General features: G+C 43.6%; 1 protein-coding gene and 1 long non-coding RNA gene across 3 annotated transcripts in view; one reads left to right on the forward strand and one right to left on the reverse strand.

Annotated features, from left to right (window-relative positions):
- The window catches only part of SLC6A20 (solute carrier family 6 member 20), a 36,884-nt gene that overhangs the window by 5,927 nt on the left and 3,401 nt on the right, over positions 1 to 27,556 (reverse strand). The window contains exons 2-9 of the mRNA XM_038391638.2: positions 23,528 to 23,668; positions 18,751 to 18,842; positions 14,517 to 14,744; positions 9,919 to 10,029; positions 8,991 to 9,232; positions 5,459 to 5,621; positions 3,127 to 3,331; positions 1,002 to 1,161 (exon numbers count right to left, since the gene is read on the reverse strand). Of these exons, the coding sequence (XP_038247566.1) occupies positions 1,002 to 1,161; positions 3,127 to 3,331; positions 5,459 to 5,621; positions 8,991 to 9,232; positions 9,919 to 10,029; positions 14,517 to 14,744; positions 18,751 to 18,842; positions 23,528 to 23,668 (1,342 nt within the window). The remainder of the gene's footprint in view (positions 1 to 1,001; positions 1,162 to 3,126; positions 3,332 to 5,458; positions 5,622 to 8,990; positions 9,233 to 9,918; positions 10,030 to 14,516; positions 14,745 to 18,750; positions 18,843 to 23,527; positions 23,669 to 27,556) is intronic.
- On the forward strand, positions 5,199 to 13,693 carry LOC122458922. 2 transcript variants are annotated; one of them, XR_006279263.1, is made up of 4 exons: positions 5,199 to 5,524; positions 6,794 to 6,917; positions 7,130 to 7,223; positions 13,665 to 13,693. It is a non-coding gene; the product is annotated as an uncharacterized LOC122458922 (long non-coding RNA). The 2 variants fall into 2 exon arrangements; XR_006279262.1 differs by lacking the exon at positions 13,665 to 13,693 and having other exon boundaries at positions 7,130 to 7,765.

Here is a 27,556-nt window from a genome sequence, read left to right on the forward strand (position 1 = left end):
TTAAACTATTCCTACCCAATACTCCCAGTCAGCGTGTGTGGCAGGGACACACCAGGTAGCATGGTGTCCAAAACTCAGGAACGCGAGAGCATGGAAGAAGCGCTCTTTCCGTTGGCTGGGGATGGGGAGCTGGGTTACCCAATTGACTCTCACTTCCCCCTCCCCTTCCTATTTAAACTCTACTGCGGGGGGGGGGTAAGGGTAACTGGAGCTGCATGCTCCGTCCTGGGTGCAAGTGTTCTGAGGGCAGTGGAAGGATTTGGGCAAAGGATGCAGCGTGTGCATTAGAGCTAAAGGCAAGAATTAGGTGAGTTAGCAGAGAAGGGTAAGCACAGTTTAATAGTGGCCTCTGAAGGAAAACATAGGTGCAAGCTAAAAGGGAAAAAGCATGTTACCTAAACCAGGGGCTTAGGGTCAGCTTGTCCCCGCAATGGGAAAAACCTGGGTGGGGGGATGGAAATGTCGGAGGCTCCCCTTCATCATATCCATGGCATCAGTGCTTTAGTCCAGGGGTGTGGTTGGGCCCCCGCCTGGAATGAGTTATTTTGACCCCCAAAGCCTGCAGATGCGTAGAGACTAGGGAAGTGTGATGGGCGCTGTGCAGCCATACTGGCTCCTGCCACTGTGGCTTAGTCAGCTGACAAACTTATGTGGGGTCAGAGTTGCAGGGGATGTGTAGAGTGGTCACTTCAGCTCTAGCCCGTTCCTTTCCCAGGGATGAATCCTGACCCCTGGTACCCTCCACGGGTAGGATTGTGAGGGAACGAAATAATGTTACCAGGGAGGTGCCACCTCCATCTAGCTCTGTGAGTGTCACCCCCTCTTGGCTGCCCAGGCTGAAACAACAGCTCAGTCCTCAAATCTGATGAAAGGCGTTTTTTTTTTTTTTTCTCCCGGAGCTGCTGTCCTGGCCTAAGTGCTTTCTCCAGTGTGTCCTGCCTGCACTGTATCCCTGCGATGGCACAGTTACAGCAGTAAGGGAGGAGGTTTTAAACTCTTACCGCTTTAGCCCATAGATGTAACACACTGCGATTGTCTCCACCAGAACGATGAGCAGCAGAGAGAGGGTAACTGCATAGTCATTGAATATGTCGAACCAATAGTTTCCAGCCTCCATGGTGAACACCAGGCCAACAATGCAGTTGATGAAACACACAATACCTGTAGAAATAAAACGGAGGTTATTTTAGTCACAACGGAAAGGCAAATGTTACTAGGGCAGGAGTCAGAAGCTTTGCATTGAATAAAAGACATTGGGTTTTAGCCTGTTTGTAGTGGAAGTGGTAGTCTTATTAGGGGAACCAAGCAAACTAGCAATATCTAGATACTACAGTAATTGATGCTATATAAACACCCAGGCTAGAGCGTCGATGTGGATGAGGCCCGTGCTACCATTGTTAAGGGTACGTAGCTTGCACTATAAAGCACTAATGACCATTTCCCTACATTTGAAAAATTGATGCTTCATGTGCCACTTTCCTATATAAATTAGCAGAGAAACCTTGAAAAGGCACAGATTGTTACAGTCAGCAGCTGGGATGTTCTCTGACAACACTGACTGGAGGGGTTAGAGAAACGTGAAATTTCCTCTTGCCTGCTTCCTAAGTTACATTTCATTTTAAAGGCAATATCTTAGTATTTCTGCACTCAGCACCAAATGTGAGGTGCCTTGCATTTGCATACCTCCTTCTTGTGAAGATCTCAAAGCACTTTGCAAACATCAATGAACTAAGATTCACAGCATCCCTGTGAATCTGGAGGGTATTGTGATTTTTCTTTTTATTTGACCTGATGACGACCGTCTGAATCTCCTGTTACAACTGTAAAGGCATGGCGTGACTGCTGTTACGCAAAGAAAGTATGAAGAAGCTAAAAAATATTTCCTTGCAAAATATTTTCTCATGACCCTGCTCCGACACTGTTATTGCTGGTTTGATTATGAGCACAGAGCTATTGGCTATGATATCTTGTAAATAGATATAGAAGAAGCATCTCTGATTATTTGTTTAATCACACATGCACTCTCCCACCTAGTGGCCTTTGTTCTGTGTCATGAGCACAAAAAGTCTTTGAATGGTTTTGGCAGGCTATTTAAGTGAAATAACCATGGAACTCTGACTGTTGATAATGATGGACTATTTATAGTTAAAACTATACAGGTAGGTGTAATATAGGAACTGATGCAAATGGTTTTTGAGGTTCAAAAAATTTAGCTAGCTATTTTTTGATAGGAGTTTCTCCTTTTGGTGAGAGACAGATGTAATAAGATACTAGCAATTTGTGATCAGATTTCAAGACCAAAGAAGTTCTGATAAATATGGAGACATTTGGATGTATATGCAAACTTTTTGATGCTCACTTATCATTAAATACTAATTTGAATGATCATTTGACTGGATGTTTGTGTCAGAAGTCCTATAAATATAAAGAAATATAAAGAAGTGATCTCTGCAATGTCCATTTCTTAAAAGCAATAAAATACTCTGGGCAGTGTACTCTGGAGAATTATGGTTCCTCCTAGGGAGTTTTTCTGTCTTGGGTCTCACAACAAACAAACTGAGGCAGGCGATCTTCCCTGAGAAATGCCGCCACTGGTTGTAGTTTATGTTTAAATATATTCTGTGAAAGTATCTGCATGTTGTATTACAGTACAAGGGACACACAAGTGCTTCCTGCTGAGATTTTCAAAAAATATTCACTGTGTACTTGTGACATTGTTTTGTTTTTCCTTATTCGTATCATGTTTGACTTCTTTTTTTTTTTAAGCACTATTTTGATGAATGCAAATGACACACACTAGGGTCTGCAGTTGTTGTGAGATAACTGCATTTTGGAGGCTGGGGACCAGGCCTCATGTGACATTCCTCATGCAATTGACAGGCTGAAGGGGTGGACTCTGCAGTCCTTACTCAGCCAGAACTCCCACTGTAATCAGTCAACTCCCCTTAGGACCTGAGCCTGAAAGGGTCTGAATACCCTTCACTTCCCTTGAAGCCAGTGGGAGTAGAGGGTATGCAGAACTTGCACGCTAGGGGCTTCCAAATCCCACTTGAGTGTGTTCACTCCTTATGCAGCCTGAATTCCTACCCGCTGTCAACCTGTTTTATTATGTGCTAGTCAACTTACCTGAGATCACCTCTTTAGATAAATGGGTGGACAGAAATTTGCTGTCTGTCAAAGGGGTGAGGATAGCTGTAGTGTTTCCCAGCATACTGCCTATGCCCAGCATCAGCAGCATAATAAAGTACAGCACTGAATACAGCTGAGAGACCTCCATGTTTTTTATTGCTTCCGAATACACTATAAATGCCAGTCCAGTGCCTTGGACAGCCTGCCAATGAGAAGAAGAGAGTAGAACCTAACCAAGAGTGGTGGTGTCAGCTCTTCAGGTAGCTGCGCCCTTGTTTATTTACTGATAGAAATCAAAATCAGATTATTATACAAAAGAACTTTAGCCCGTTAGAAAAAATAGCCTTTCATTGAAAGTACGTCTCCTGCCTCTTAGTGAAGCTCTACTTCTACCATTATAAACAATAAGTGAAAACTAGGTAAGGTAAATCTAAACTCTGCCACTTTTTACTCTTGTTGAGTAGTGCCTTGTTCTTCAAGTAGACCCGCTGATTTCAATAGGACTACTCAACATGAATAAAGGCATCAAAATCTGGACCTTACTGATGGCAAAATGGTAACTATGTGCCAATAGTCTTGCATAATGAACTAGTTGAGATCTTTGCTGGCCTGTTTGAATGGTGCAGAATTGGCCTCCTACTACTACCTGGAATAATAAAGGACCAATCTTGCAATCCTTACTCAGGCAAGTAGTCCTAAGTAATCAGAATGAATCATATCCTCATCTTGATTCCTAAATCCTGAGGAGTTCCACTGAAGTCCTTTGAATCACTTCAGATTTGCAGAATGTCGCCCGTTGGCTTGAATGGGCTGCTGGCGTGTAGAACTACTACTCCCCTGGGTAGTAGTGGGGCAGGACTGAAGCCAATAACAATACTTGGCACTTCTCGACTTCAAAATGTTTGACAAACATTAACGTGCCTGAGTCAGCACCTCCCCGAGGGTAGCTCTTATCCCCCTTTGTACAGATGGGAAATGCAGGCAGAGCAGTCAGGTGACTAGATAGCTGTATTAGAGGTGGGTTTAGAAATGCAGACCATTTCCCCTCCTAGTTCTATAAGTAATATGGCAATATTCTCTTAAATCTAATCTCAAAGGGCCAGACTTATGACCCACACAAAAACCTAGCTACCTTCCCACATTTTTTGCAGCCAGTAACGTCCTACGTACTACTGATGGCCACACTGTTAGTGCTGGGTGGATGGACGATATGGAAGCCCAATGTGCATGGCAATCGTGCTGGAGGAAACCTTAGTGCAGGGTTGAGCTTAGGGCTTGAGCAGTAAAGCTGGTGCTTTTCTGAGCTAATCAATTGGTTGCCTGAGCAGAGGAGAAAGGATGATAAAAGGAGCAGCCCTGCACTTACATCACCTCCCTCCTGCCAGTTCATCTACAGGGAGGTATTTCTGGCAAATGTGGTGATGACTGTATTTTGCTTATAGAAGGTTTGAACATTTTGGGCTGGACCCTGAAATTCTTACTTATAGGAGCCGTTCCATTGATGTCAAAAGCTACTTACACAGGTAAAGGTTACAGGATTAGGTCCTAAGTCTATTGTAGCAGAGCCAGCATCCACCAAAATTAGTTGTGCCATCTTCAGCATCCATTGGTGAGATGCCAATTAATAGGAGCTGCATGGCTAGATCCTGGTGTTCCCCAGGTTTGCCGGGAGGGAGTCCTGGGCGCATGGGAAGTTGGAATGGGAGTTTTTACTTGAATGTCTCCATACAGAAGAGGGGAAAAAAAGTTCGACTCCTCTTTCATTTGAGGGGCGTGGGAAGGTTCTTATTTTCATGGATTTGCTTGCCTAGCCAAGACCATCAGAAGAGGTCTGAGTGTGACTAAGCGTCACAGCCCTGAGCCCGGGCTAGTGTGTAAGCTGCATTGCCCCAGGAGGCACTGTGCCTCACAGACACCCCTCTGGATCACAATTCCCCCCCCTCGCTCCAGGGGATAGGTGAGTATTAATTTACAGCTGTCTTATTATGCTAGAAGCAAATTATGGCAGCCAGAAGCTGCAGAAGATATATATATAAATGTTCTACCTAAAGTTACTCAGCAGAAGCATATTTACCTAAAGGCTACAATCACCTGGGGCTGCTAAGCGGCTTAAGCAAGGAAGGAGTCGCTCAGGTTGCCTAAGCTAAGTGTAACATCTACCATCACATTAAACATACTCAAGACCTCCTCATCAGTACAAGAGCTAATAGAGTTTGTGTTCTTTCTCTCCCTTAGACTTGACCATCAATATAAGCTTCTAGTTCTGACTGGGGGGAAAGGAAACAAAGAAAAAAGACAACCAAGGCTGGTGCACAAAGGAGCAAGTTACCGTGTCTAGTTCAGCTTCCAAACTGCAGTTTTTAATCTGTGGCAATAATTCCGCATACTGGCTTTGGTAAGCAGATGTTAGGTAATCTTTCATACTGTCGAGATTGTCTGCAGTTAAAGCTCCTTCTTCCAAGTCAAAAACATTTGTCAACAGCAGTATTACCCTGTAAAGCCAAGATAATTTAGTTTCTTTCTACTAAAGCTAGAAGAAATGTTTCAGTAGCAGAATTTGGATGCAGCTTCTTTTAAGTGGAGGAGTGCATTCCAGAATATCACAGAGGGACAGGAAGGAAAGCGCTTACTATACTTCAGTAAAGTATGCTGAAAAGAGGCCGAATGTGAAACTACACTTGTGAACAGGGAAGAAGGAAAACTGGGACAAAAAATATGCTCTGGCTCAACCAGAAGTTATTGGCTTGATGCAGGAATCATTGGGTAAAATTCTATGCCCCATGTTAAACAGGTCAGACTAGGTTAGCATAATGGTTCCTTCTGGCCTTAAAATCTATGCATCTATATGAAAATTAATTTTCTTATTTTATTCCTCTCAGTTCCATTTGCAGTTATTGCTGTGAATGGATGGTCCAAAATTCTGGGTCAGGTCCTCAGTTCATGTAACCTGACATAGCTCCACTGAAATTAGTGGTATTATGGTATTTACACCAGCTAAAAAATCTGCCCCGTCTCTTTTCCTTTGTGCCTCTTTTAGTGTGACAACCACATGGCATCAGTTACTTTCTGATAAAGGAGATGCCTGGAATATTGCCTGTCCTCTGCTTTGATTAGTGCAATAGGTTAGTGCTGCGTAAATCTAACAAAAATATAACAGTAGTCCAGTCACTGAGACTTTGTATACATGTGAGAACACGGCTTTAGGATCAGATCCTGCAGTGCGCTGAGCATCTTCGGTGAAGTGCTGAACTCCTTCACATCTCTCTGTAGTCAATAGGAGTTGATGCTTAGTAGTTCCCAGCAGGGAGAACTCAGCATCTTGCAGGATCATCCAAAAGCTGGTGGAACATGTCTTAGTATCTTGGACAGAGATTCAGGTTGCTATAGGGGTTAGCTCATATGGCACATCATGTCTGACAGCTATCCTATAGGTACTGCAACAAAGCCACTTGATTATAATCGTGGTCCAGATGGGACCATGAAAATGACTTTTGGATCAAATCGACACCTAGGGTTGCACTCTTCTAAGGACTCTGGGACACAGTTATGAGATCAAATGTATAGCATATTTCATGATCTTTACTCCTGTTACATCTGTCAGCAGTACTTCCACCAGAAGGCTTGACAGACATGTGAGACCCAAATTTATCTCCTTTCCACACAGATCTGTTGTTATACTACTGTGCATACCTGAAAACAATTGACATCAGGAAAAAAGAAAAGGATTTCTGCTTGTTCAATCTTTTCACCAGTATTTTCTACCACCAGACTGAAGGTGGCATGTCAGGGTAAGATATTTATTTATACAAGTAAAAAGGAAGCAGAGAACTTAATGCATGTTGGAGAGCAGATAATTCTGAAGAAATAGATTCTAAGTCCTCTGAGGATTTAGGTCAAGATTAAGGTCTGTGTTTTCAGCCAGGCACAGCATGTGTCTGTAAATCTTGCGTCTAAGAGTTTGTGTGGCTGTACATCTTGTGTTCATTTTTTGTGTTCCCAGAATGACCCGTGAGTACAGATCAGAGCACCTGCATCTCTATCTACTTCAACTGAGCCTGCAATCTGATACTCAGATTTGTGCCTACAACTGAAAGGTGGGCAAAACTATTGATTGGACATACGTTTTTAGGTTGTAAATTGTATCTGCAAAAAGGATGTCTCCAAAATTTGGCGCTCAGTATTTGTGCTTTCCAAAGTTCTTGTTTGTCTGCTATCTTGATAATCTGTTTGGATATTTCCTGGGATGATGTACTATGAGAGTGGTACACTCTCCTTGACACTGGAGAGTCTGTGGAATTTCCAGCTATTGTATAACCTTTTTTCAAGCAGTGATAGTTGTACTATGCCTTTGTGTCATAGGGAGATGGTGGGATTTTCCTTCTCATGCTTACTCTTTTATAATAGAGGGTGGGGGGCAAGCCAGAGGATTTCTTTGAATGAAAATGTGGCTGTCCCCAAATGATTTTCATTTCATTTTCATTTAATCTCATCTCAGAAGTAAGCCTTTTATTGAGAACTCCTGTTTTAATTTTTGATGGGGGGAAAAGGACTGGAAAGTGTCTCTTTCTGAACCATTTTTTCTATCTCCTTCCTCTGAAGCATCAGGAAATGGCCCAAGCTGAAGACAGGACATTGGGCCGGGAGGGGTAGGCTCTGAGGTGATATTGAACATCCTCTCTCTCAGGTGCTTGGCTGGCTGGTTCTGGCTCACATGCTCAGCGTCTAACTGATCGCCATATGTGGGGTCAGGAAGGAATTTTCCCCTAGAACTGATTGAACCTTGTGGGGTTTTTTTTTGCCTTCCTCTACAGTGTGTGGTGCGGGTCACTTGCCAGCATTATCTGGGCATATCTCATTTAATAATTTCCCTGCCATTGCATCAGCCTTGGGCACTGGTGCACCCCAGTCCCGCCTGTTCTTTGCCTGTGGCTCATAATAATCTAGTTTCCTGTGGATTGTAATACTTTGATCTTATTTCAGTTGTTGGGTCAGTGTGCAGGTGCTGAGTGGGTCGCCTGGGCTATACTAGAGGTCAAACTAGATGTTCTAGTGGTCCTTTCTGGCCCAGAACTCTCTGACTCTATCAGACTTTTCTCCAGTTGTGAGTGTGCTTTAATAGGAGCAGCAGCAAAGAAGCTCTCTCACGCTTTCTAAAAAGTGTCTTCTGTCCATTCCTTTCCTGGTATCATGCCTGCCTGCAATTACCTTAAAGGTGGGCTGCAATGCTGAACGCAGTCACTAGGAATCCAGCCACTGTCTGTCTCATGCAATAGACTTCATATACCCCTCATCAGAGGTAGAAAGCTCTGTAGCCATTTTCACTGTCACTCTGAGTCAGGGACCTGGGCACAACATAGTTAAACTTGGCAGTGTAGGCAGGACCTAATTCTGTCCCTCACCTAAGTCCTTGGACTTCCAAGGTTTTAACCTTGTGACAGGACATAGGTGGATGCCCTCTCCAGGGAAAGTGTAAAGAATGGTTCAGGGAACAATGTGGTTCAGGGAACAATGTTCTCTAAGCTGCTCAACCTTCCTGCTTATAACTGCAATGTAGATAGGCCTTTAAACTCATTTGTCAGCAATGATACCTGCAAAACTTGCAGACAATAGTAACCTGAACTCTGATAATCAGTACTAGTCATAAAAAGAACAGTGAACTCTGAATTCTCAAATCTTATCTAATTTAATATCTCCTGCAATTTAATATCTCCTTTACCAGATCCATTCAAGTGCGTTTCCTAGCACTCAAGGAGCTATGCTGCACAGCTGTTATTTGTGTATATATGTAATCTCTTTTCTTATGTGTAACATCCTATGTCATGTCTCAGGGGGAAAAATAAGTTAAACCTCCAGTCTCTTACTTGCTTAGACAGTTTTCGTAGTTGAAAGTCGCCTTAAAGCCATAGATAGAGAAAGTCACAATACTGGCAAATATTGATGTGCTGCTGTTTATCAAAGAGACGATTATGGCATGTCTCTCGCAGTTGTTGTTTGGCTCATTGTAGCTGGCAAATGCTATCAGGCTTCCGAAACCAAGACCAAGTGAGAAAAAGATCTGGGTAGCTGCATTAATCCAGGTTTTAGGATTTGCTAATTGGTCTAGCTGTAAAACAAGAGAGTGAGAAATGGCTGATGAAAACAAAAGTGGACTTTGGACTGTTTATGCTCTCATCTTTGTAGTATCTAGACACAAAGTAGAGAGTAATCTCATTTATGTGGGACCTGGTTCTGCTTGAGACCACATATTCGCACAGTGCCTATTTAAGTCAGTGTGAGTTTTACACATAGAAGCAGTGCATGACTGAGCTCTGTGTGTGTTTCTCCAGTGGGTGAATCAAATGGTGGTGTTATATGCAGGGATAAATTCTCTGCTGGTGTAGAGGAGCAAAATTTCACTGAAGGAAATGGAACTTCACCCATCTACGCTAGCAAAGCAATGTCTAATGAGCTCCTTTGACATCTTTGGATTGAAATGTATTTTAGGCCATTTTCATTTGTGATGTAACTCTTTTGAATTCAGGGATGAATTTGGTCTGATATTGTTATTCAGTATATAAATAATACAACACAGCTTAGGTTTGATAGGACATTTCTTTTCCTGGGTGAGAAAGCTAATAACGCATTGGTGACAAAGTGGTGTACCCTTAAGAGACTAGATACGTACAACATCAGACCTAACATACTCTTGTGAAAATATAATCTAAATAAAAATAAGTGACTATTTTTGTATGAAATTATGCAGTTATAACGATAATGTTTTGTTAAAAATTCAGGGTATATTTTCTGTACCTTTGGTGTAAACATGTAAATCAGCCCATTCACAGCTCCATGTAGTGTTAGTCCTCTAATTAAATATATGATGAGGACAATATATGGCAAAGAAGCTGTTACGTAGACAACCTGCAAAAGAAAAGGTAAATTAATTAAAGAGTTAATCTACACTGGCATCTGTTACTGTTTTGCAAGAACTTGTACAGATTTAGGAAAAAGGAAAGAGTCAAATAATGTCTATAGTTATATTATCAAGGGAAAATTGGAAAAGGTTATCAATCCTCATACTTCAGAGTTTACAATGATTAGCAGTGGGGGAGGGGGAGAGACAATGAGGGGGACATATCAGAAAGAAATTTCCTTCCTGGAATAGGATTGCATTCTTAGGTACACTGTGGGCATATATATCTCCATTTGCATACAGTGTAGCAGTCTATATATTAACCATTGTACTAATCTGGTATGGCAAATCCTGTATGTATGTTTGTTCTGTATGAAATATTCATAATATCACATTTGCTGCCTTATACTGATCCTTAAATGAACAGTTTCAGGTCAAATTAGGCCCAAATTTTAGGTTTTACAAAAACAAATCTCAGACCATGGTAATATTTCCATTATTTTCTTTTTTAAATCCCAAAGGAAATGCTTTATTGTAATAAGAAGAATGAACACAGTGTTTGCAATCCAAACTTTACAGCATTTTGCTAGAGTAAAATTGACTGGCAACTGACTATAAACAGTGAAACTAATTAGTCAATTTTCATTGTCCATTCTAAGAGAAATCCAAAAAGTAACAACATAAATGGTAACAAGCAAATTCAAATTTTAAACTTACTTTGAGATCTGTAGATAACATCTTATATTATTATCTAGGCCAGGAAATGATTGGGACCTGATCTGCAGCTCACCCAAGTCAATGCACCTTGGAACAGGACTATGATTTTGAACCTGATGTTAATTTCCTTGAAATACGAACACGAAAAAGGGACAATCCAATGGATTCCCCTTTGAACGTATTCTCATGGTGTGTCCAAAAATTGATATGTAAACCCTGATAAACATGGAATGAAGCATTTTCATCATATTATCCCAAGTTAATTTTAGTGCAATTAAACTTAAAATCAGTTAAGTGATTATGAAACAGAAACTAGCCTCCTGGAGCTTCTGAAGATTTGAGTAAATTCTATACAGTGAAAATTCCTGAGAGGGCTCTCTGGAGCTCTCACTATCAGTTTGTATATCTGCTAGCATGATGGAGCCCCACTCTTGCTTTAGGCCATTAGGTGCGAGTCTAATATTACTTATAATGAATAACTATAATGCAAGTGGACCTTTGTCCAGCCAGGGAGCTACTGAGTCATTTGAAATTTTGATAACTGCACAGAAAATTCAGTCCTGACTGAGAGCCACAGTCATGGTGTTGAGCACTTAATCACGTGAGTAGTCCTCTTCCAACAAACGGTGCTACTCAAGTAAGTGCTCACCAACATGGATAGTAAGGCTCCACAGTTTGGCCATTAAACGTCAGTGGTTTCCCAAAATCAATGTGACTCCAAGTCCTGACTCAGGACCTGAGGCTAACAGATGTTGAGTATCCTCCACTCCCATTGACTTCAACAAGAATTGTGGGTGCTTACACCTGTCAGCATCAGATCCTGTTTTCAGGTTCAATCCTACTTCCATTGAAGTGGCAAAACTCCTGTGTCTTCAGTGTTTCAGGATCAGGCCCTATTTGACTCCACTTAGCAGTGGTACAACCCTGAATTTTCTAAAAGTTTCAGAGATATCTAAAACCTTTGGGAATGTTTTTTCTATTTGATGAGCGAGAGTGGAATTCTCAATCCTGTCCTGGGATTTAAATGACCTTCCATTACTGAAAGTGTAATTTAACCAGGGGTCAGGTCATCAAGTCTGTCCTGCATTTTCCCAATGTATGTTTTGTCTATTTCACCTTCATTAGAAACTTTTATTAAGTTATTTTACACTCTTATTTAAAAAACCAACCTTTTAAATTCATTAGTTTCAAATAACTTAGCAGCTGGGTCCATTCCACAATATATAACATTACTGCTGTTTTTCTAATTAAGATACACACACAGCATCTTTCAAACCCGGACCCTATGTCAATATCATGGACACAAGGAATCTATGCAGTAGGCTGTGTATTTAACTTGGCCACATAGAGCCAACTTCAGCAAGTTTAGTTGGTTGTTTTTATTTTACATACTCTTGGGTGCCCATGGGTTTCTGTGCTTGTCTCATAGGATCTGAGGATATAAATCTAATCTTTGTTCTGAAAACAAGTTCAGGAGGGAGATCTTTTTCAGCTTTTGGGGGTGTCCTGTCATAAGGTTAAAAAAAATCCTGGGAGACCCCCACCCCTACAAATTACTCCAGTAGGGTCTGTTTGGCTCTGCTCTGGTCGAAGGCAACATGCTTAAGGAAATGGCATCAGTTTGGCCCCATGGTTCTAGACCAGAGGTGGGCAAACTATGACCCATGGGCCACATCCAGCCCACAGGACCCTCCTGCCCAGCCCCTAGGCTCCTGACCCAGAAGGCTAGCCCCCAGCCCCTCCCCTGCTGTTCCCTTACCCCCACAGCCTCAGCTCACTGCGCCCACCGGCGCAATGCTCTGGGCAGTGATGCAGCTGCAGAGCTGTGGCCTGACCCGGTACTTTGTGTTGCGCGGTGATGTGGCTGGCTCCAGTCGGGCGGCACAGCTGCCTGTCCTGATGCTTTGGGCGGTGCTGCTGTCGCGCTGCTGGCCACCGGTGCTCCAGGCAGCGCAGTAAGGGGGCAGGGAGCAGGGGGGTTGGATAGAGGGCAGGGAGTTTGGGGTAGTGGTCAGGGGGTGTGGATGTGGATAAGGGTCAGGGTGGTCAGAGGGCGGGGAGCAGGGGGGTTGAACGGGGGCAGGGGTCTCGGGGGGGCAGTCAGGAAGGAGAGGAGGGGTTGGATGGGTGGCAGAGGGCAGTCAGGGGCAGGGAGTTTGGGGCGGGTGAATGGGGCAGGAGTCCTGGGGGGGGGGAAAGTCAGGGGATGGGGGGGTTGGATGGGGCAGGAGTCCCGGGGGGCCGTCAGGGGGTGAGAAGCCGGGGGGGTCGGATAAGCGGCGGGGGCCAGGCCATGCCTGGCTGTTTGGGGAGACACAGCCTCCCCTAACCAGCCCTCCATACAATTTTGGAAACCCGATGTGGCCCTCAGGCCAAAAAGTTTGCCTGCCCCTGTTCTAGACTGTAACGTCTTTGAACTTTGCTGCTTCAGAGTAAATGTCACTCACAGTGGGCCTCCCATGTGGAACACAGGAATTGCCATACAGGACTGGACAGAGCTTCAGAGGAAGGTACCAGAGACCCTGAAATAAGTAGCTATAGAATAACCTGTCCCCAGGGGAAGTTTCTTCCTAATCTCTATTAGTTAGAGGATGGCTAATGGCCTGAAGCATGAAGATTTTCTATCCCTTTGACAACTCTTGGGTTTTTAAAAATCCTTACTATTGTTATATGCCACTATTATACCTGGATATTCATGTTATCCATATAAATATAAATGTCCAATCTTTTAAAATCTTGCTAAGCTTACTCTGCATGTTATCATGTCAATGAGTTCCACTAAATAACTGTGTATTGTGTGAAAAAGTATTAATTTTGATTAGTTTTAAATTTGCTGACAGTCTATTTCATCGAATGTGGCATTCAAGGCTTTAACACAACAGGTCGATTTAAAAGTGACGTAATTCCTGCTTTCCTTCCTATAAAGGTACATTTACAAATGGAGTCTATAAGTTCCTGTCATCCATAGAACAAGCTGCTTTTTCTTTGTCTGAGTCACGGATAAGTTCTTCCTCCAAACTCGTCAAAAGGCAGCTTTTCAATAACGGCACCACAAGTGATCATCACACAGCTTCAGTATCACACTGGTGTTTATATCTAATAGCAGAATACTGACCTGCACCCTCTGATACTTTAATGTCTCTGTCTGATCAGCTCACGCCTGTGATTCCATGAGCAAACAGACTTCATAGTTCTTGACTAGGGCACATGCCAATGATCACCGCATTGTAAACAGGGACAGAACTCAGAAGCTGTGTTTAGATGAGGGCAGTATGCAATGAAATGGCTAATGTGTGTACCCTGCCCTCTGCAGGATGAACTGTGACATTCTATGACACTTGTACAAATATGTTGCCTGCTGTCCAGAGACTGGACCACAGAGACTATATGTCTTAAGCTACTGCAGCTAGTAGAGATCCTCTTTTAGCTAAAGTGGTAGGCTTCTGTGCTTTGGAGACAAATATCCCCATGTCAGATATGTATGCAGCATAGCTATTGATTGTAGTGTGGGAATGTAGACGACACACCAATTTATTACACAACTAATGGTTAGAACCAATGAGATTATGCAAATGCTCTCCCAATGTACAAGCTATTGGATGCATTCATCAGCCTTTAAATGTCAGCCTGAGTGCCATGTGGCAGGTGGATAAAAAATGCATGTTTAGAGCCAGGTTTAAAAAGCCTGTTTGTTTTTTCCAGTTAACATCACTTAAAGCTGGTTTCTGCAAATCCTAATTATGGTTTAATTCTGAATCAACAGTTATAATCCTATTACCTTGCCAGTAGACTCTGTTCCTCGCAGAATACACAGATAGACCACCAGCCAAGCCAGGATCAGGCATACCGCTTGCTCCCACTGGATGCTCCCATACTCCTCAATGGATGGTGAAATGTTCAGGGTTTTCCTGTACCAAAAGTACTGAGTAGATGAGGTCTTCGCACATTCTTCGTCAAAACCAGTGTGGTTACTGTTCAGTGGACAACTGGCCCATGGCAAGGGATCCTTTGGGGGCCAAACAAATGCAAAAGTTGCAAAAGTTAAGCATGTTGCAGGGATTTTCAGAGCTTTAGTATCAATGTCTGTACTTTGACCCATCAACCTTTTGCCCCCTAATCAGGAATATTACAGATTATGTATTCCTTACGCCATCCGATCCTAAACCGAACTTCGCACACCTTGATAATCTGTATGTTATTTCCTGATAACAAGAAACCTCTATGCTTCAGCTCTGTACCATTCACTTTCTTTAAACATCATCTTAATAAAATTTTTAAATTTGTTCTTGATGAGGCGTGGGGGGAAGAGAAAAGGTATTGTGCAAAGTGACAGTGCAAGGAAGCCAGTGGCGTATTGTCTTGTAGATGTATGGGGACTCTGGGACCCTGCAGCTCTTACTCCCATGAGTAACCTCGCTGACATATTTATATCTAATAGCATGAAGCCGACATACATGTAGTGATGTTGTTCTTTCATTTTCATCATCTCCTTCTCTTCAACTCATACCAGTGATGTAACGGGACTAGTCACAGGAGTAAGGGCTGGGAACATTTGTGGAAATTCCCATGAATGCTAATGTTCTTAGGATATTTAGTCCAACAGAAATAAATAGCATTCATCTGAGATAAACATAATCCAAAGGGCAGAGTCTATGTTACCATTTTCTTATGGAGCTATTGATTTAAGAACATAAGAATGGTCATGCTGGGTCAGACCAAAGGTCCATCAAGCCCAGTATCCTGTCTTCCGACAGTGGAGAATGCCAGGTGCTTCAGAGGGAATGAACAGAATAGGTAATCATCAAGTGATCCAGCTCCTGTCACCCATTCCCAGCTTCTGGCACCATCCCTACCCATCCTGGCTAATAGCCATTGATGGACCTATCCTCCATTAATTTATCTATTTTTTTTTAAACCCTGTTATCGTCTTGGCCTTCACTGGCAAAGAGTTGGCAAATCTCTGGCAAAGAGTTCCACAGGTTGATTGTGCGTTGTGTGAAGAAATTCTTTATTTTAAACCTGCTGCCTATTAATTTCATTGGGTGAATGTGGTGTTAGAGAGCTGCCTAGCAGCCTCTCGTTCATATTCCGACCTATTCATGGTGATGACAGCACCTTCTTTGTCAGCCCCAGACTTTGAAAAACCTTTCCTAGATACCATAGATGAATAGGTCAGAATATGAATGACAGACTGCTAGGCAGCTCTCTAACACCACATTCTACAGGCCATTATCCTCTGATCCCACTGAGGGTTACCAAAAGAAACTGCACGATCTGCTCAAGAAACTCTCTGAAAAAGCACAAGAACAAATCTGCACACACACACCCCTAGAACTCCGATCATAGATAGACTATCTGCTACCCAAGATCCATAAACCTGGAAATCCTGGACACCCCATCATCTCAGGCATTGACACCCTGACAGCAAGATTGTCTGGCTATGTAGACTCTCTCCTCATGCCCTACACTACCAGCACTCCTAGCTATCTTCGAGATACCACTGACTTCCTGAGGAAACTACAATCCATTGGTGATCTTCCTAAAAACACCAGCCTAGCCACTATGGATGTAGAAGCCCTCTATACCAACATTCCACACAAAGATGGACTACAAGCCATCAGGAACAGTATCCTCAATAATGTCCCGGCTAACCTGGTGGCTGAACTTTAGGACTTTGTCCTCACCCATAACTATTTCACATTTGGGGACAATGTATACCTTCAAATCAGCGGCACTGCTATGGGTACCCGCATGGCCCCACAGTATGCCAACGTTTTTATGGCTGACTTAGAACAACGCTTCCTCAGCTCTCATCCCCTAATGCTCCTCCTCTACTTGCGCTACACTGATGACATCTTCATCATCTGGACCCATGGAAAAGAAGCCCTTGAGGAATTCCACCATGATTTCAACAATTTCCATCCCACCATCAACCTCAGCCTGGACCAGTCCACACAAGAGATCCACTTCCTGGACACTACAGTGCTAATAAACCCCACCCTATACTGGAAACCTACTGACTGCTATACTTACCTACATGCCTCCAGCTTTCATCCAGACCACACCACATGATCCATTCTCTACAGCCAAGCTCTAAGATACCACCACATTTGCTCCAAGCCCTGAGACAGAGACAAACACCTACAAGATGTCTATCAAGAGTTCTTACAACTACAATAACCACCTGCTGAAGTGAAGAAACAGATTGACAGAACCAGAAGAGTACCCAGAAGTCACCTACTACAGGACAGGCCCAACAAAGAAAGTAACAGAACGGCACTAGCCATCACCTTCAGCCCCCAACTAAAACCTCTCCCGCGCATCATCAAGGATCTACAACCTATCCTGAAGGATGATCCCTCACTCTCACAGATCTTGGGAGACAGGCCAGTCCTCACTTACAGACAGCCCCTGCAACCTGAAGCAAATACTCACCAGCAACCACACACCACACAACAAAAACGCTAACCCAGGAACCTATCCTTGCAACAAAGCCCGTTGCCAACTCTGTCCACATATCTATTCAAGGGACACCATCATAGGACCTAATCACATCAGCCACACTATCAGAGGCTCATTCACCTGCGCATCTACCAATGTGATATATGCCATCATGTGCCAGCAATGCCCCTCTGCCATGTACATTGGCCAAACCGGACAGTCTCTATGCAAAAGAATAAATAGATACAAGTCAGATGACAAGATTTATAACATTCAAAAACCACTCAGAGAACACTTCAACCTTCCTGGACACTCAATTACAGACCTAAAAGTCGCAATTCTTCAACAAAAAACCTTCAAAAACAGACTCCAACGAGAAACTGCAGAACTGGAATTAATCTGCAGACTGGACACCATTAAATTAGGCTTGAATAAAGACTGGGAGTGGATAAGTCATTACACTAACTAAAAACTATTTCCCCATTCTAATTTTCCGCATACTGTTACTCACACCTTCTTGTCAACTGTTTGAAATGGGCCATCCTGATTATCACTACAAAGGTTTTTTTCTCCTGCTGATAATAGCCCACCTTAATCGATTGGTCTCGTTAAGAGTTGGTATGGGAACCCCCATTTTTTCATGTTCTCTGTGTATGTGTATATATCTATATCTTCCTACTGTATTTTCCACTTCATGCATCTGATCAGGTGGGCTTTCGCCCACGAAAGCTTATGCTCAAATAAATTTGTTAGTCTCTAAGGTGCCACAAGTACTTCTCGTTCTTTCTGCTGATACAGACTAACACGGCTACCACTCTGAAACCTGAAACATGAAGCACATTGTAAAAGACAAAAACACATAACAGATGTCTTTGGACAAGTCCTATGCATTTGTAAGTCCTGCTGAAGCAAATAATGCTTCAGTGCCAGCGTCATAAGGAAGTGGCTACTTGGCTTGATCATTACCTCACTATCCAAGTTCAAGTGTCAGTGCACCAATAAAGCTTTATTAAGCCCCTGCAGAAACTTCATCATGAAACCTTATTTACTTCTTATCAGAAACACCCATTCTGTGCTGCTGGAAGAAGCTACATAGCTCATTGCAGAAAGCTTTTATTTTCATTTTGTTGATCAAGAGATTAGCAAAGGTCTCACAAGGATGTGAAAGAATGTCCCCCTTTGGAGACATAATTACCTTTTAAAGTGTTTGCTGCCAACAAGCCTTAACCAGACCAGGCTTCTGAAGTCGGCAGAGCAGAGCTGGATGGCCTGATGATGACTATAAGCAACTCAAATAAACACACTTCTAAATGGGACCATTCAGTGATCAGATTGTAGTGCTGATTATCAGCTAACTGCCCATCAGCATCTGCAGAATTTAAGTTTTCATATAGCTTCTGCGCATATCAGATTTCCCTCTGGTCTAGTGCCACCTGCCTGGTAAATGGATTGTATTTTTGCCAAACAAGCCAGGTATGTTTTCAGAATTCCCAAGCACTTTGGCCCCAGCCCACCCCTGCAGGAAGTTAGGTCACTGTATAGAAATGCAGATCATCAGTGTTTCTGCTCACCTGGAATGAATGGAATAGGTACCAGAATGCCCAGGCATTTATAACGTTATAGTACGTGGAGAGGAAAAATGACACCACCACACTGGCAATGCCTGAGAATGAGAAAAGGGAAAGTCAGTGGAAGGGCCAACTGGCTGTACATCAAACTGCAGAATTTAAAAATGACACACTTCTTCAGTCATCTTAGCTCTCCCAGCGGACCACCACCATCACCAATGAAACATAAAGGTTCGGAAAAGAAGGCTGGAAAAATAGGAGACCATCTAGATACAAGCTGCCTAAGGTCTAGAGCTGTCCTATTGGGAAAAATGCCTTAGGAGCAAAGAGACCAGCCAACCCAATGACTCATGCTTTGACGTCCACACTGCAACGAACTAGCGTTCTGAACCTCTCCTGGGAAGACAATAATGTGACAGCCTACACCTTTAGGAGGGGTGAAACCTAGTTAGCTAAGGGGACCGTGTTTTCTGACAGATTCTATGTGTGTCACCACAAAAGTACCCTTTAAAAAAAAAAAAGTCTGCTAGTATTGCTACTGGTTTCAGAGTAGCAGCCGATGAAGTGAGCTGTAGCTCACGAAAGCTTATGCTCTAATAAATTTGTTAGTCTCTAAGGTGCCACAAGTACTCCTTTTCTTTTTAGTATTGCTACTGTGAACTTCTGACTGGACAGAGCCATGTCTTGAAATGGAGGCTATGTCCGAGTAATTGTGTTCTAAGTGACTCTATCATGAAATACTGAACAAGTGTCATTATCATTCTTTAAGCCAAAGAACAGTTTGCTGGTGCCAACCCTCATTTAATTTCTCTTCACTCTAAACACAGTTAAACACTAAACTCTCAGTCCCCTGGACTCGCTGTCTCTGGTAAACACACAGTAAATTCTCCTATGCACAGCAACGCCTTTTGAACAAACATTTTGACTGATAAAATGAGAAATTGGGACAATTCAGATGTCCCAAAAATATTCCTAGAACACCAGGACATGTGAAAACCTGGAACTGTCAGGGGAATAGTGGGACATATGTTCACTTTAATGTAAGCTGCTCTGGTTACTAACTGCCTGATTAACCATGTGGCAGGTGGATAAAAAAATGCATGGTTAGAGCCAATCAGGCCACTTCAAGGTTACAAACTCAGTTAAAACTTGTAGTGTGGACGGAATCTGAGACCCCTGCCTGGTACATGGCCCTTATTTTTGCCAAACGAGCTGGGATGGTTTCTTCATTCTGTGGATTAGAAGACAGAGTCAGCAGCATTTGCCAGAGTTTCACAATTGAAAGGAATGATCCCACTTCCATGCAAATCAATGGCAAAATCCCTACACTCTGTTAGTGGTCACCAACCGGTAGATCACGATCGACTCGTCAATCCTGGAGCCCCTGACAGTCGACTGTGATCTCCAGCCGCTAAAAGTCTGGTGGCACAGTGGGGCTAAGGCAGACTTCCTGCCTACCCTGGCCCCACGCCACTCCCAGAAGTGACCAGCATTCCCCTGCAGTCCCTGGGGGAAGCAGGGGTCTCCGCGCTCTGCTCCTGCCTGCAAGCACTGCCCCTGCTGCTCCCACTGGCTGGGAATGGAGACCTGTGGCCAACAGGAGCTGCGGGGATGATGCTTGCACGCAGGAGAAGTGTGCGGAGCCACATGCTCCCCCTCCCGGGGCCACAGAGGTGTGCTGGCCGCTTCTGGGAGTGGTGTGGGATCGGGGCAGGCAGGGAGCCTGCCTTAGTCCTGCTGCAGCACTGCCTGGGAGCCACCCGAGGTAAATGCCACCCACTGGGAGCCCACACTCCTCTTGCACCCCAACCCCCAGCCCCGAGCCCCCTCTCAGAGCCAGCACCCCATACCCCCTCCCGCACACCAACCCCTCCCAGCCCTGAGTCCCTCCTGGAGCCAGCACCCCATACCCCATCCTGCACCCCCAACACTTTGCTCCAGTCCAGAGCCCCCTCCTGCACCCAAACTCCCTCCCAGAGCTTTCACCCCTCACCCACCTCCCACACCTCAACCCCTTGCCTGCCCAGTGAAAGTGAGTGAGGGTGGGTGAGAGCGAGCAATGGGGGGGGGATGGAGTGATCGGGGCAGGGTAGATCTTGGGTTGCACTTAAATTCAAAAAGCGATCTTGTGTGTATAAAGGCTGGAGACCATTGCTCTATGTACACTAGGAAAACTCTCTCATCATGTCATACCTTTGCTAACACCCATTAAGCGCTCCCTATGTTAGCTATGCTGGGAGCCCTAGTGTGAAAGGACTGCTGGCTGCCACTGGCATTTTCAGTAGTGTGTCATGTAACCCTGTGCAGAGCAGGGCTAACTGGCATGGTGCCAGTGCACCGACGCTAGCGCATCTGATATTGCTAACACAGGTACAGCTGAACAGGGGTTCGTAACGGGCACATTCTTAGATCTCTGTCACACAGGAAGCAGCTGTTATTTTTCCTGCCACGGGATTCATGTCATAACTATTGTATTCTAGGAATCTGGGTGGTTGATACGCACCAGATTGTCACGTACTCTACTGTACTGCACAAATATAAATCAAATATCAGGTAAAAGAAGGAGCTCTTCATTCTGGAGCTAGACCCTTTGCAAGAAACCTTTGTGGTAGTAGCAATGCCAAGTTGTTTTACCTGGTACCTAGGAAGAGTGCTGTAACGCCTTCCTGCACACAGACAACAGTTACATATTTATTGTTTTACTGCACTCTTTTGAAATCTCCCTTCTTTCCAAGGCATGCAGGAGTTGAGCCTGAACTTTGGTCACTTATGGTGAATATTCAACACCATTTTTGAACAATTCACATTCAAATGAACTGGAGGTAGTATACGCATAAGGGCAATATAGGCTTTTTTAGATGGATTCATGCAGTTACTGGCCTTGGTTGAGGGATGAGAGTAATAAATTGGTGCATTGTTTTGTTGCTGTTATGTATTTTGTTAAGCTTGTCAGGAGGCTGATCGTGTTGTTAAAACACCAAACAGGCAGTCCGGAGATCTGGGTTCTGGTGCTGGGTTCTGCCACTGACTTTCCATGGTTCAGTTTCTGCAAAATGGAGACAATCCTTCCCTACCTCACAAGCATGTCATGAAGTTTGATTTATTAATGCTTGTAAAGTGCTTTACTGATTCTTGGCTTAATAGATTCAGAGATTCAGCCAGAAGGGACCATTGTGTTCATCTAGTCTGCCCTCCTGTATAACACAGGCCATAGAACTCCCCCAAAATAATTCCTAGAGCAGATCTTTCAGAAAAACCTGCAATCTTGATTTAAAAGTTGCCAGTGATGGGGAATCCACCATGGCCCTTGGGAAATTGTCCCAATGATTAGTTACGCTCACTGTTAAATATGTACACCTTACTTCCAGTCTGAATTTGTCTAGCTTCAACTTCCAGCCACTGGATCATGTTATACTTTTGTCTGCTCAATGGAAGAGCTCATTATCAAATATTTGCTCCCAATGTAAATATTTATAGACTGTGATCAAGTCACTTCTTAACCTACACATTTGTCAAGCTAAATAGATGGAGCTCCTTGAGTCTAACACTATTAGAAGTATGGTCTAATTCTTTCATCATTCTCGTGGCTCTTCCCTGAACCCTCTCCAACTGCTGAAACATCCTTCTTGAATTGTGGACTCCAGAACTGGACACAGTATTCCATTAGCAGTTGCACCAGTGCCAAATACAGAGGTAAAATAACCTCTCCTACTTGAGATTCCTCTGTTTATGCATTCAAAGATTGCATTAGCCCTTTTGGCCATAGTGTCACACTGGGAGCCCATGTTCAGCTGATTATCCATCTTGATCCCCAAATATTTTTCAGAGTCCCTGCTTCCCAGACTAGAGTCCCCCTGTCCTGTAAGTATGGCCTGCATTCTTTGTTCCTAGATCTATACATTTAAATTTAGCTGTATCAAAATATATATGATTTGCTTGCACCCAGCTTACCAAGCAATCCAACCTGTCCTCTTCATTATTTACCACTACGCCAATCTTTTTGTCATCTGTAAACTTGTCAGTGCTGATTTTATATTTTCTTCCAGATCATTGATAAAAATGTTAAATAGCACAGGGCCTGGGAGATGCTATAGATGTGAGAAGTCATTTCAGGCTTTGCTATACATCACCATCTTACAGTATAAGACAGTGACATGGAAGGAAGTGGCTGAAATGTTGTATTGTGACCCAGCAGCAAAACAATGTACTCTTTTTAGAGTTGATGGCCACTCTCAGCTCCTCACAGGTTGTTCATCCAGTGCTACATCCAGGTGGGAGGCAGTAGGGGTCAGGGAAGCAGAGTCCCTGGCTTCTATGCTTGACTCTGCCAATGACTCACTGTGATGCAGAATAAGTCACTTAACCTCTCTGTGCTTTAGTTCACTGTTTAGAAACTCTGGATAATATTTGCCTACTTTACGGGAGTATTATGAAGCTTAATTATATAATGTTTGCCAAGTGCTCTGAGATTCTCAATACCTAGGGTGCTATATACATGTGAAGTATTATAAGAATTATGACCTGTGCTCTGAGGGAAACTAAAGTTCATTGCACATACTTTATCATGCTCTTTTAGCTAATTACCCAGGTATCCATGACTTTGATTAAAACTGATTTCATTTGTATGGTCAATGTATCTTGCCCATTTCATTTTATATCCCATAAATACCCCAATTCCTGTCCATTTCCTGCTCTAAATTACATTTAATGCAAAATCATAGGAATCCTCAAAGGTCAGCTGGGAGTTAAAAGTAACCCTGTGCATGAATTGAGAACGTACCAACCCCCCTGAGGTAGGGGCTTATGATTTTCCATGCGCCTATGCTCCCTTGGCGCATGTGCTGTCCCACTGCCAACTCCAGGAATAGCAAAGGCATCCCTTCTACAATTAACATGATGAAATATGGGATTAAAAATCCCCCTGTAGGAGAAACAAAAGAAAGCATTTAACAACCAAATGAGAGAAATGAGCTATTACTTTTGAGACTTCAAATACAGTTTTAATAACACTGCTCTATCATTAGCTGGCTCACCACTAATGATATGGACTGGCATGCATACAGATCCATACATGCACACCTAGTCATATACCACATCCATGCATGTACACCTTGGTATGCTCTTCCATTCACTGTTGTATGCAATGCCTGCTGCTTGTGCAGCCATAAACTAGTGGTCAAAGTGACAAGCTATGGAACAGCTGAAGCTAGTCCATAATGAGATTCAACACATTCTCTGCCCTTGATGATTAGCCTGTAATTGCTACACGATGGCTCTTGGGCCAAACAGCTGTCTTTCAGATGACAGTATATTGCTGACGAGTGCTGTTTTAGGATCCCAGCTGCACCTGCTGCTTCGGGCAGGTCACCAGTGTGACTGATGCAACAAAACCCTAACTGTGTTGTCATCTCATCACGAGGTGGAAGCGTCACATTTGATATACGTCAGTGTTGATGCCAGCCAGCAGCAATGTGAGGGTGCGACACCAGGAAAGCATGTGGGCAAACGTGAGACTATCTAGACTCAAGCCACATCTCAGCACAGGGCCCAGTCTCCAGCTGGGAATGTGGCTCACACTACATCCAAGATTCATCAGAACAATCACGATACAGCACTGTGTGATCTTGTCTACATTAGGGCATTGTTACTGATACTTGGCAACCCTGGGATTTTTTGCTAAATATTTCCTTGTCTAGCCCTAACCAATGAGAGAATGTCACAGTTGTTCACATTGAGCAGTATACAAGACCACAGCTATTAAAGTGTAACTAATTGCTACCAAGCTGTTAAGGGTAATGAGGGAGGTGATGAGGGAGAGAGGTTTATTTCACATTCGTCGCTCTTAAAGGGCCAAGGAGTGCAGCACTGAAGAGAGGTAAGGAAAAACCCTCAAAGGATCGTGAGCCTGAGGGCCTATCTACATAATAAATAAACTGTGTTTTCATAAGTAGGTTGTACCACCTTCATCTGACCTGGTTAAAAAACCACACGGGAACAGAACCTCAGCTGGTGTAAATGACCATAGCTCTACTGAAGTCACTAGGGATCTGACAGTTTGCAACAAGACCTGTGGGTCTGCCCCATGGCTATCTTGTGTGTACACCACAACTTTTTTCACATGTGCCAGCTAAATTTGCACATTCACACCTAACACAATGCCTCCCAGTATTTGTACTGCAGCTACCCCATAGTTCCTCAGCAGGGATCGGATGTCTGGAGGACATGCACACAGAGCAATGCCAATAGCCGATAGGAAACTGTGCTCTTGGTTTGTCCTATTGCACAGACCTGGAAGGAAGGTAGACTGGCCAATCCCAGTTCCATAGACACGGGGTACTGTGCATAGAGCAAAATAAAATCATTGTGGCCTGCTCACAGGAGAACAGCCATGTACTAACTATGTTGCTGGCAAAGGGGACACACAATTAGCAGCCACAGGGTGAATTCTTGCTTCTGTCTTAACTGGTTTGCCCATTCTGATGTCGTGAACTGAATGCACATTTGTGACTAATGCAGTGAGATTAGTGATAGATAGCTCCGCATGTATTGACCCTAAAAAGAAAATCCAAAGGGCTTTAAGTGGCTCTTAAATTACAGCGAAACCCCACTACAAATTAGAGAAAGGCTCGAGCGATGGAATTAGGCTCTCACCATAGTTCGGGCTGGGTTTGGCTCCGGTGTTCTGGCAGCGAGGACATGGGGGAGGAGAGCACCTGAAAGAACCCGAGTCAGAAGGGAGTGAGCAGAATACAGAGAAAAAGGTGGGTGAGGAAGAAGGAAATAAAGGAAAGGGCGGGTAACACTGCAGAAAAATGAAAAAGGAGAAACAGTGAAATGGTCTAATCCCAAAATACCCACAAAACAGGTTAGATTCTCTTTCTACACATAAATTCTGTTAAACACAGGGGTGTTGGATTTTGTGAGCCACCAAAAGGACATTACATGGTTGGCCTGCATCCTCCAGTTCAGCCCTGCTCTGCCACCTCCACCCTTGCATCCCACTTGCCTCTCAAGCTCACCCTCCAGGTCTAACCCATACTTCTGATTTCCAGCTCCTGCGCCGCTTCTATTCCCCACCCCCCACACTGGGAAACCGCTTAAACTCCATGCCAGGCTGTACCTTTGCACCCTGCCCGCCCACCCCCCCCGTTCATTTGTCCTCTGGGCCCTAATTCTTAAATCCAGCCCTGTGTTCTGAAAGACCAACAGGATACTGTGTCACTGTACGTGCAGTCCCCATTACTGCTGATGTATGTGATTGAGGCAAGGGAATATCATACTCTCCAGGGAGCAGAAGGCTCAAAAAATTGTGAAAACTGGCACAAGATCAAAGAACAAAACTGTAGTGGATGTTGCTGAAGTATTTACATGTTTTTATTTTTACAGGGCCTGATCCAAAGTCCACCAACGTTAAAAGGAGTCTTGCCCATTGACTTGAATGGGCTTTGGATCAGGCCCATAGTATGTTACTCTGTTCACAAGGTAATGGGTATTAGAAAAAGCATCAGATTAAAGAGCAAGGCAATTAGCCAAAATTTTGCCAAGTGCTTAGTTTGCCCGTATGTGCTCAGCCCCAACATTGAAGAGGATTTGTGTAGCTCTTGGTACTAGAAGTCCGATTGTTTTCAAGTACTGTGAGTTGGTAACTCTAATTGTCCTGCTAGTAAAATAATTTGGTTCTGTGTGAGCTGTAGAGATTTTAAAGCTACTGTGGCATCATCACTGCATGCTGAACCAAACTCTGTTTATCCAACCACTGTATGGAAGGGGAAAGAGTGTGGGGGGGTGATCTCTCCAGGATCTACTACGGTCATGCCTTTAAGTGTATCAACGAGTTACTGGCATCATCAGATGGCTGATGCATCACCGTTCTAGCCTGCAAATAAAGTTAGCATGTGATGCCTCTGCATATTGGTTTTGAGATGGCAATCACGTGTCATTAAATAAATTACTTTCCCGGTATAAACTTTGAACATCAGGAATATAATTACACTGACAATGGAAGAGAAGCTTTAGGTATTATAGATGGGGGAACAGGTAGATACATCTCCAGCATGCATTTACCTGAATCAGATGGAGCTCTCTTCCCATAGGGGAAGCCACTGAAAGAAATCACTATCCCCAGTTTGGTCAGTTTTCTTCTCCCCATCATAATCCAACATAATGTGTCCTACATTGATTGATATCTTATTTTGCTGACAAAGCCTTGCTTAGTTTCTTGAATCACATTGTCTGAGAGATACTGAGCACCCACGACTCCCATTAAAGTCCATGGGAATTGGGAGAGATCAGCCCCTCACAGGATGTGACCTGTGCAGCACCAGAAAAGCAGTAGCAGAGGGAACATACACTTACAAGTGTGAGCTGCTGACCAGCAAGGTGCCACTGAGATAGCTGAGCCTACCCTGCAAAAAACGGGGTACAAAAGGATATCTCAACAAGGTTTGGACGTTTAAAGAATTAAGCTACATCAGTTAATTGGGTTTTGGTTGAAACCAGAAGCACTAAAGTTCCTTAACTGGAGTCCCTCACTCTTACACACTTTTACGAAGTCAGCTTTGAATGCCTTTGTTTAGGATTGGCATGGTACAGATTCCTGATTCACCCTAGTTCTTAATTGTAACTAATGGGGGTGAGGTGAGTATGTAAACTTGCAGGCTGGATCAAGTTCCCTGGATCCTACATTTAAATGCCATAAATTGCACTTGGGCATTTATAGATCAGGGAGGAAAGATTGATGTGCTCACTCCCCACTGTGTGTGTGAAACAGACAAAGGTCTTTGCAAAGGGGAAGACAGACAAGCAGACT

The sequence above is a fragment of the Dermochelys coriacea genome, chromosome 2 (assembly GCF_009764565.3).
Source record: "Dermochelys coriacea isolate rDerCor1 chromosome 2, rDerCor1.pri.v4, whole genome shotgun sequence".
Lineage (NCBI taxonomy): Eukaryota > Metazoa > Chordata > Testudines > Dermochelyidae > Dermochelys > Dermochelys coriacea.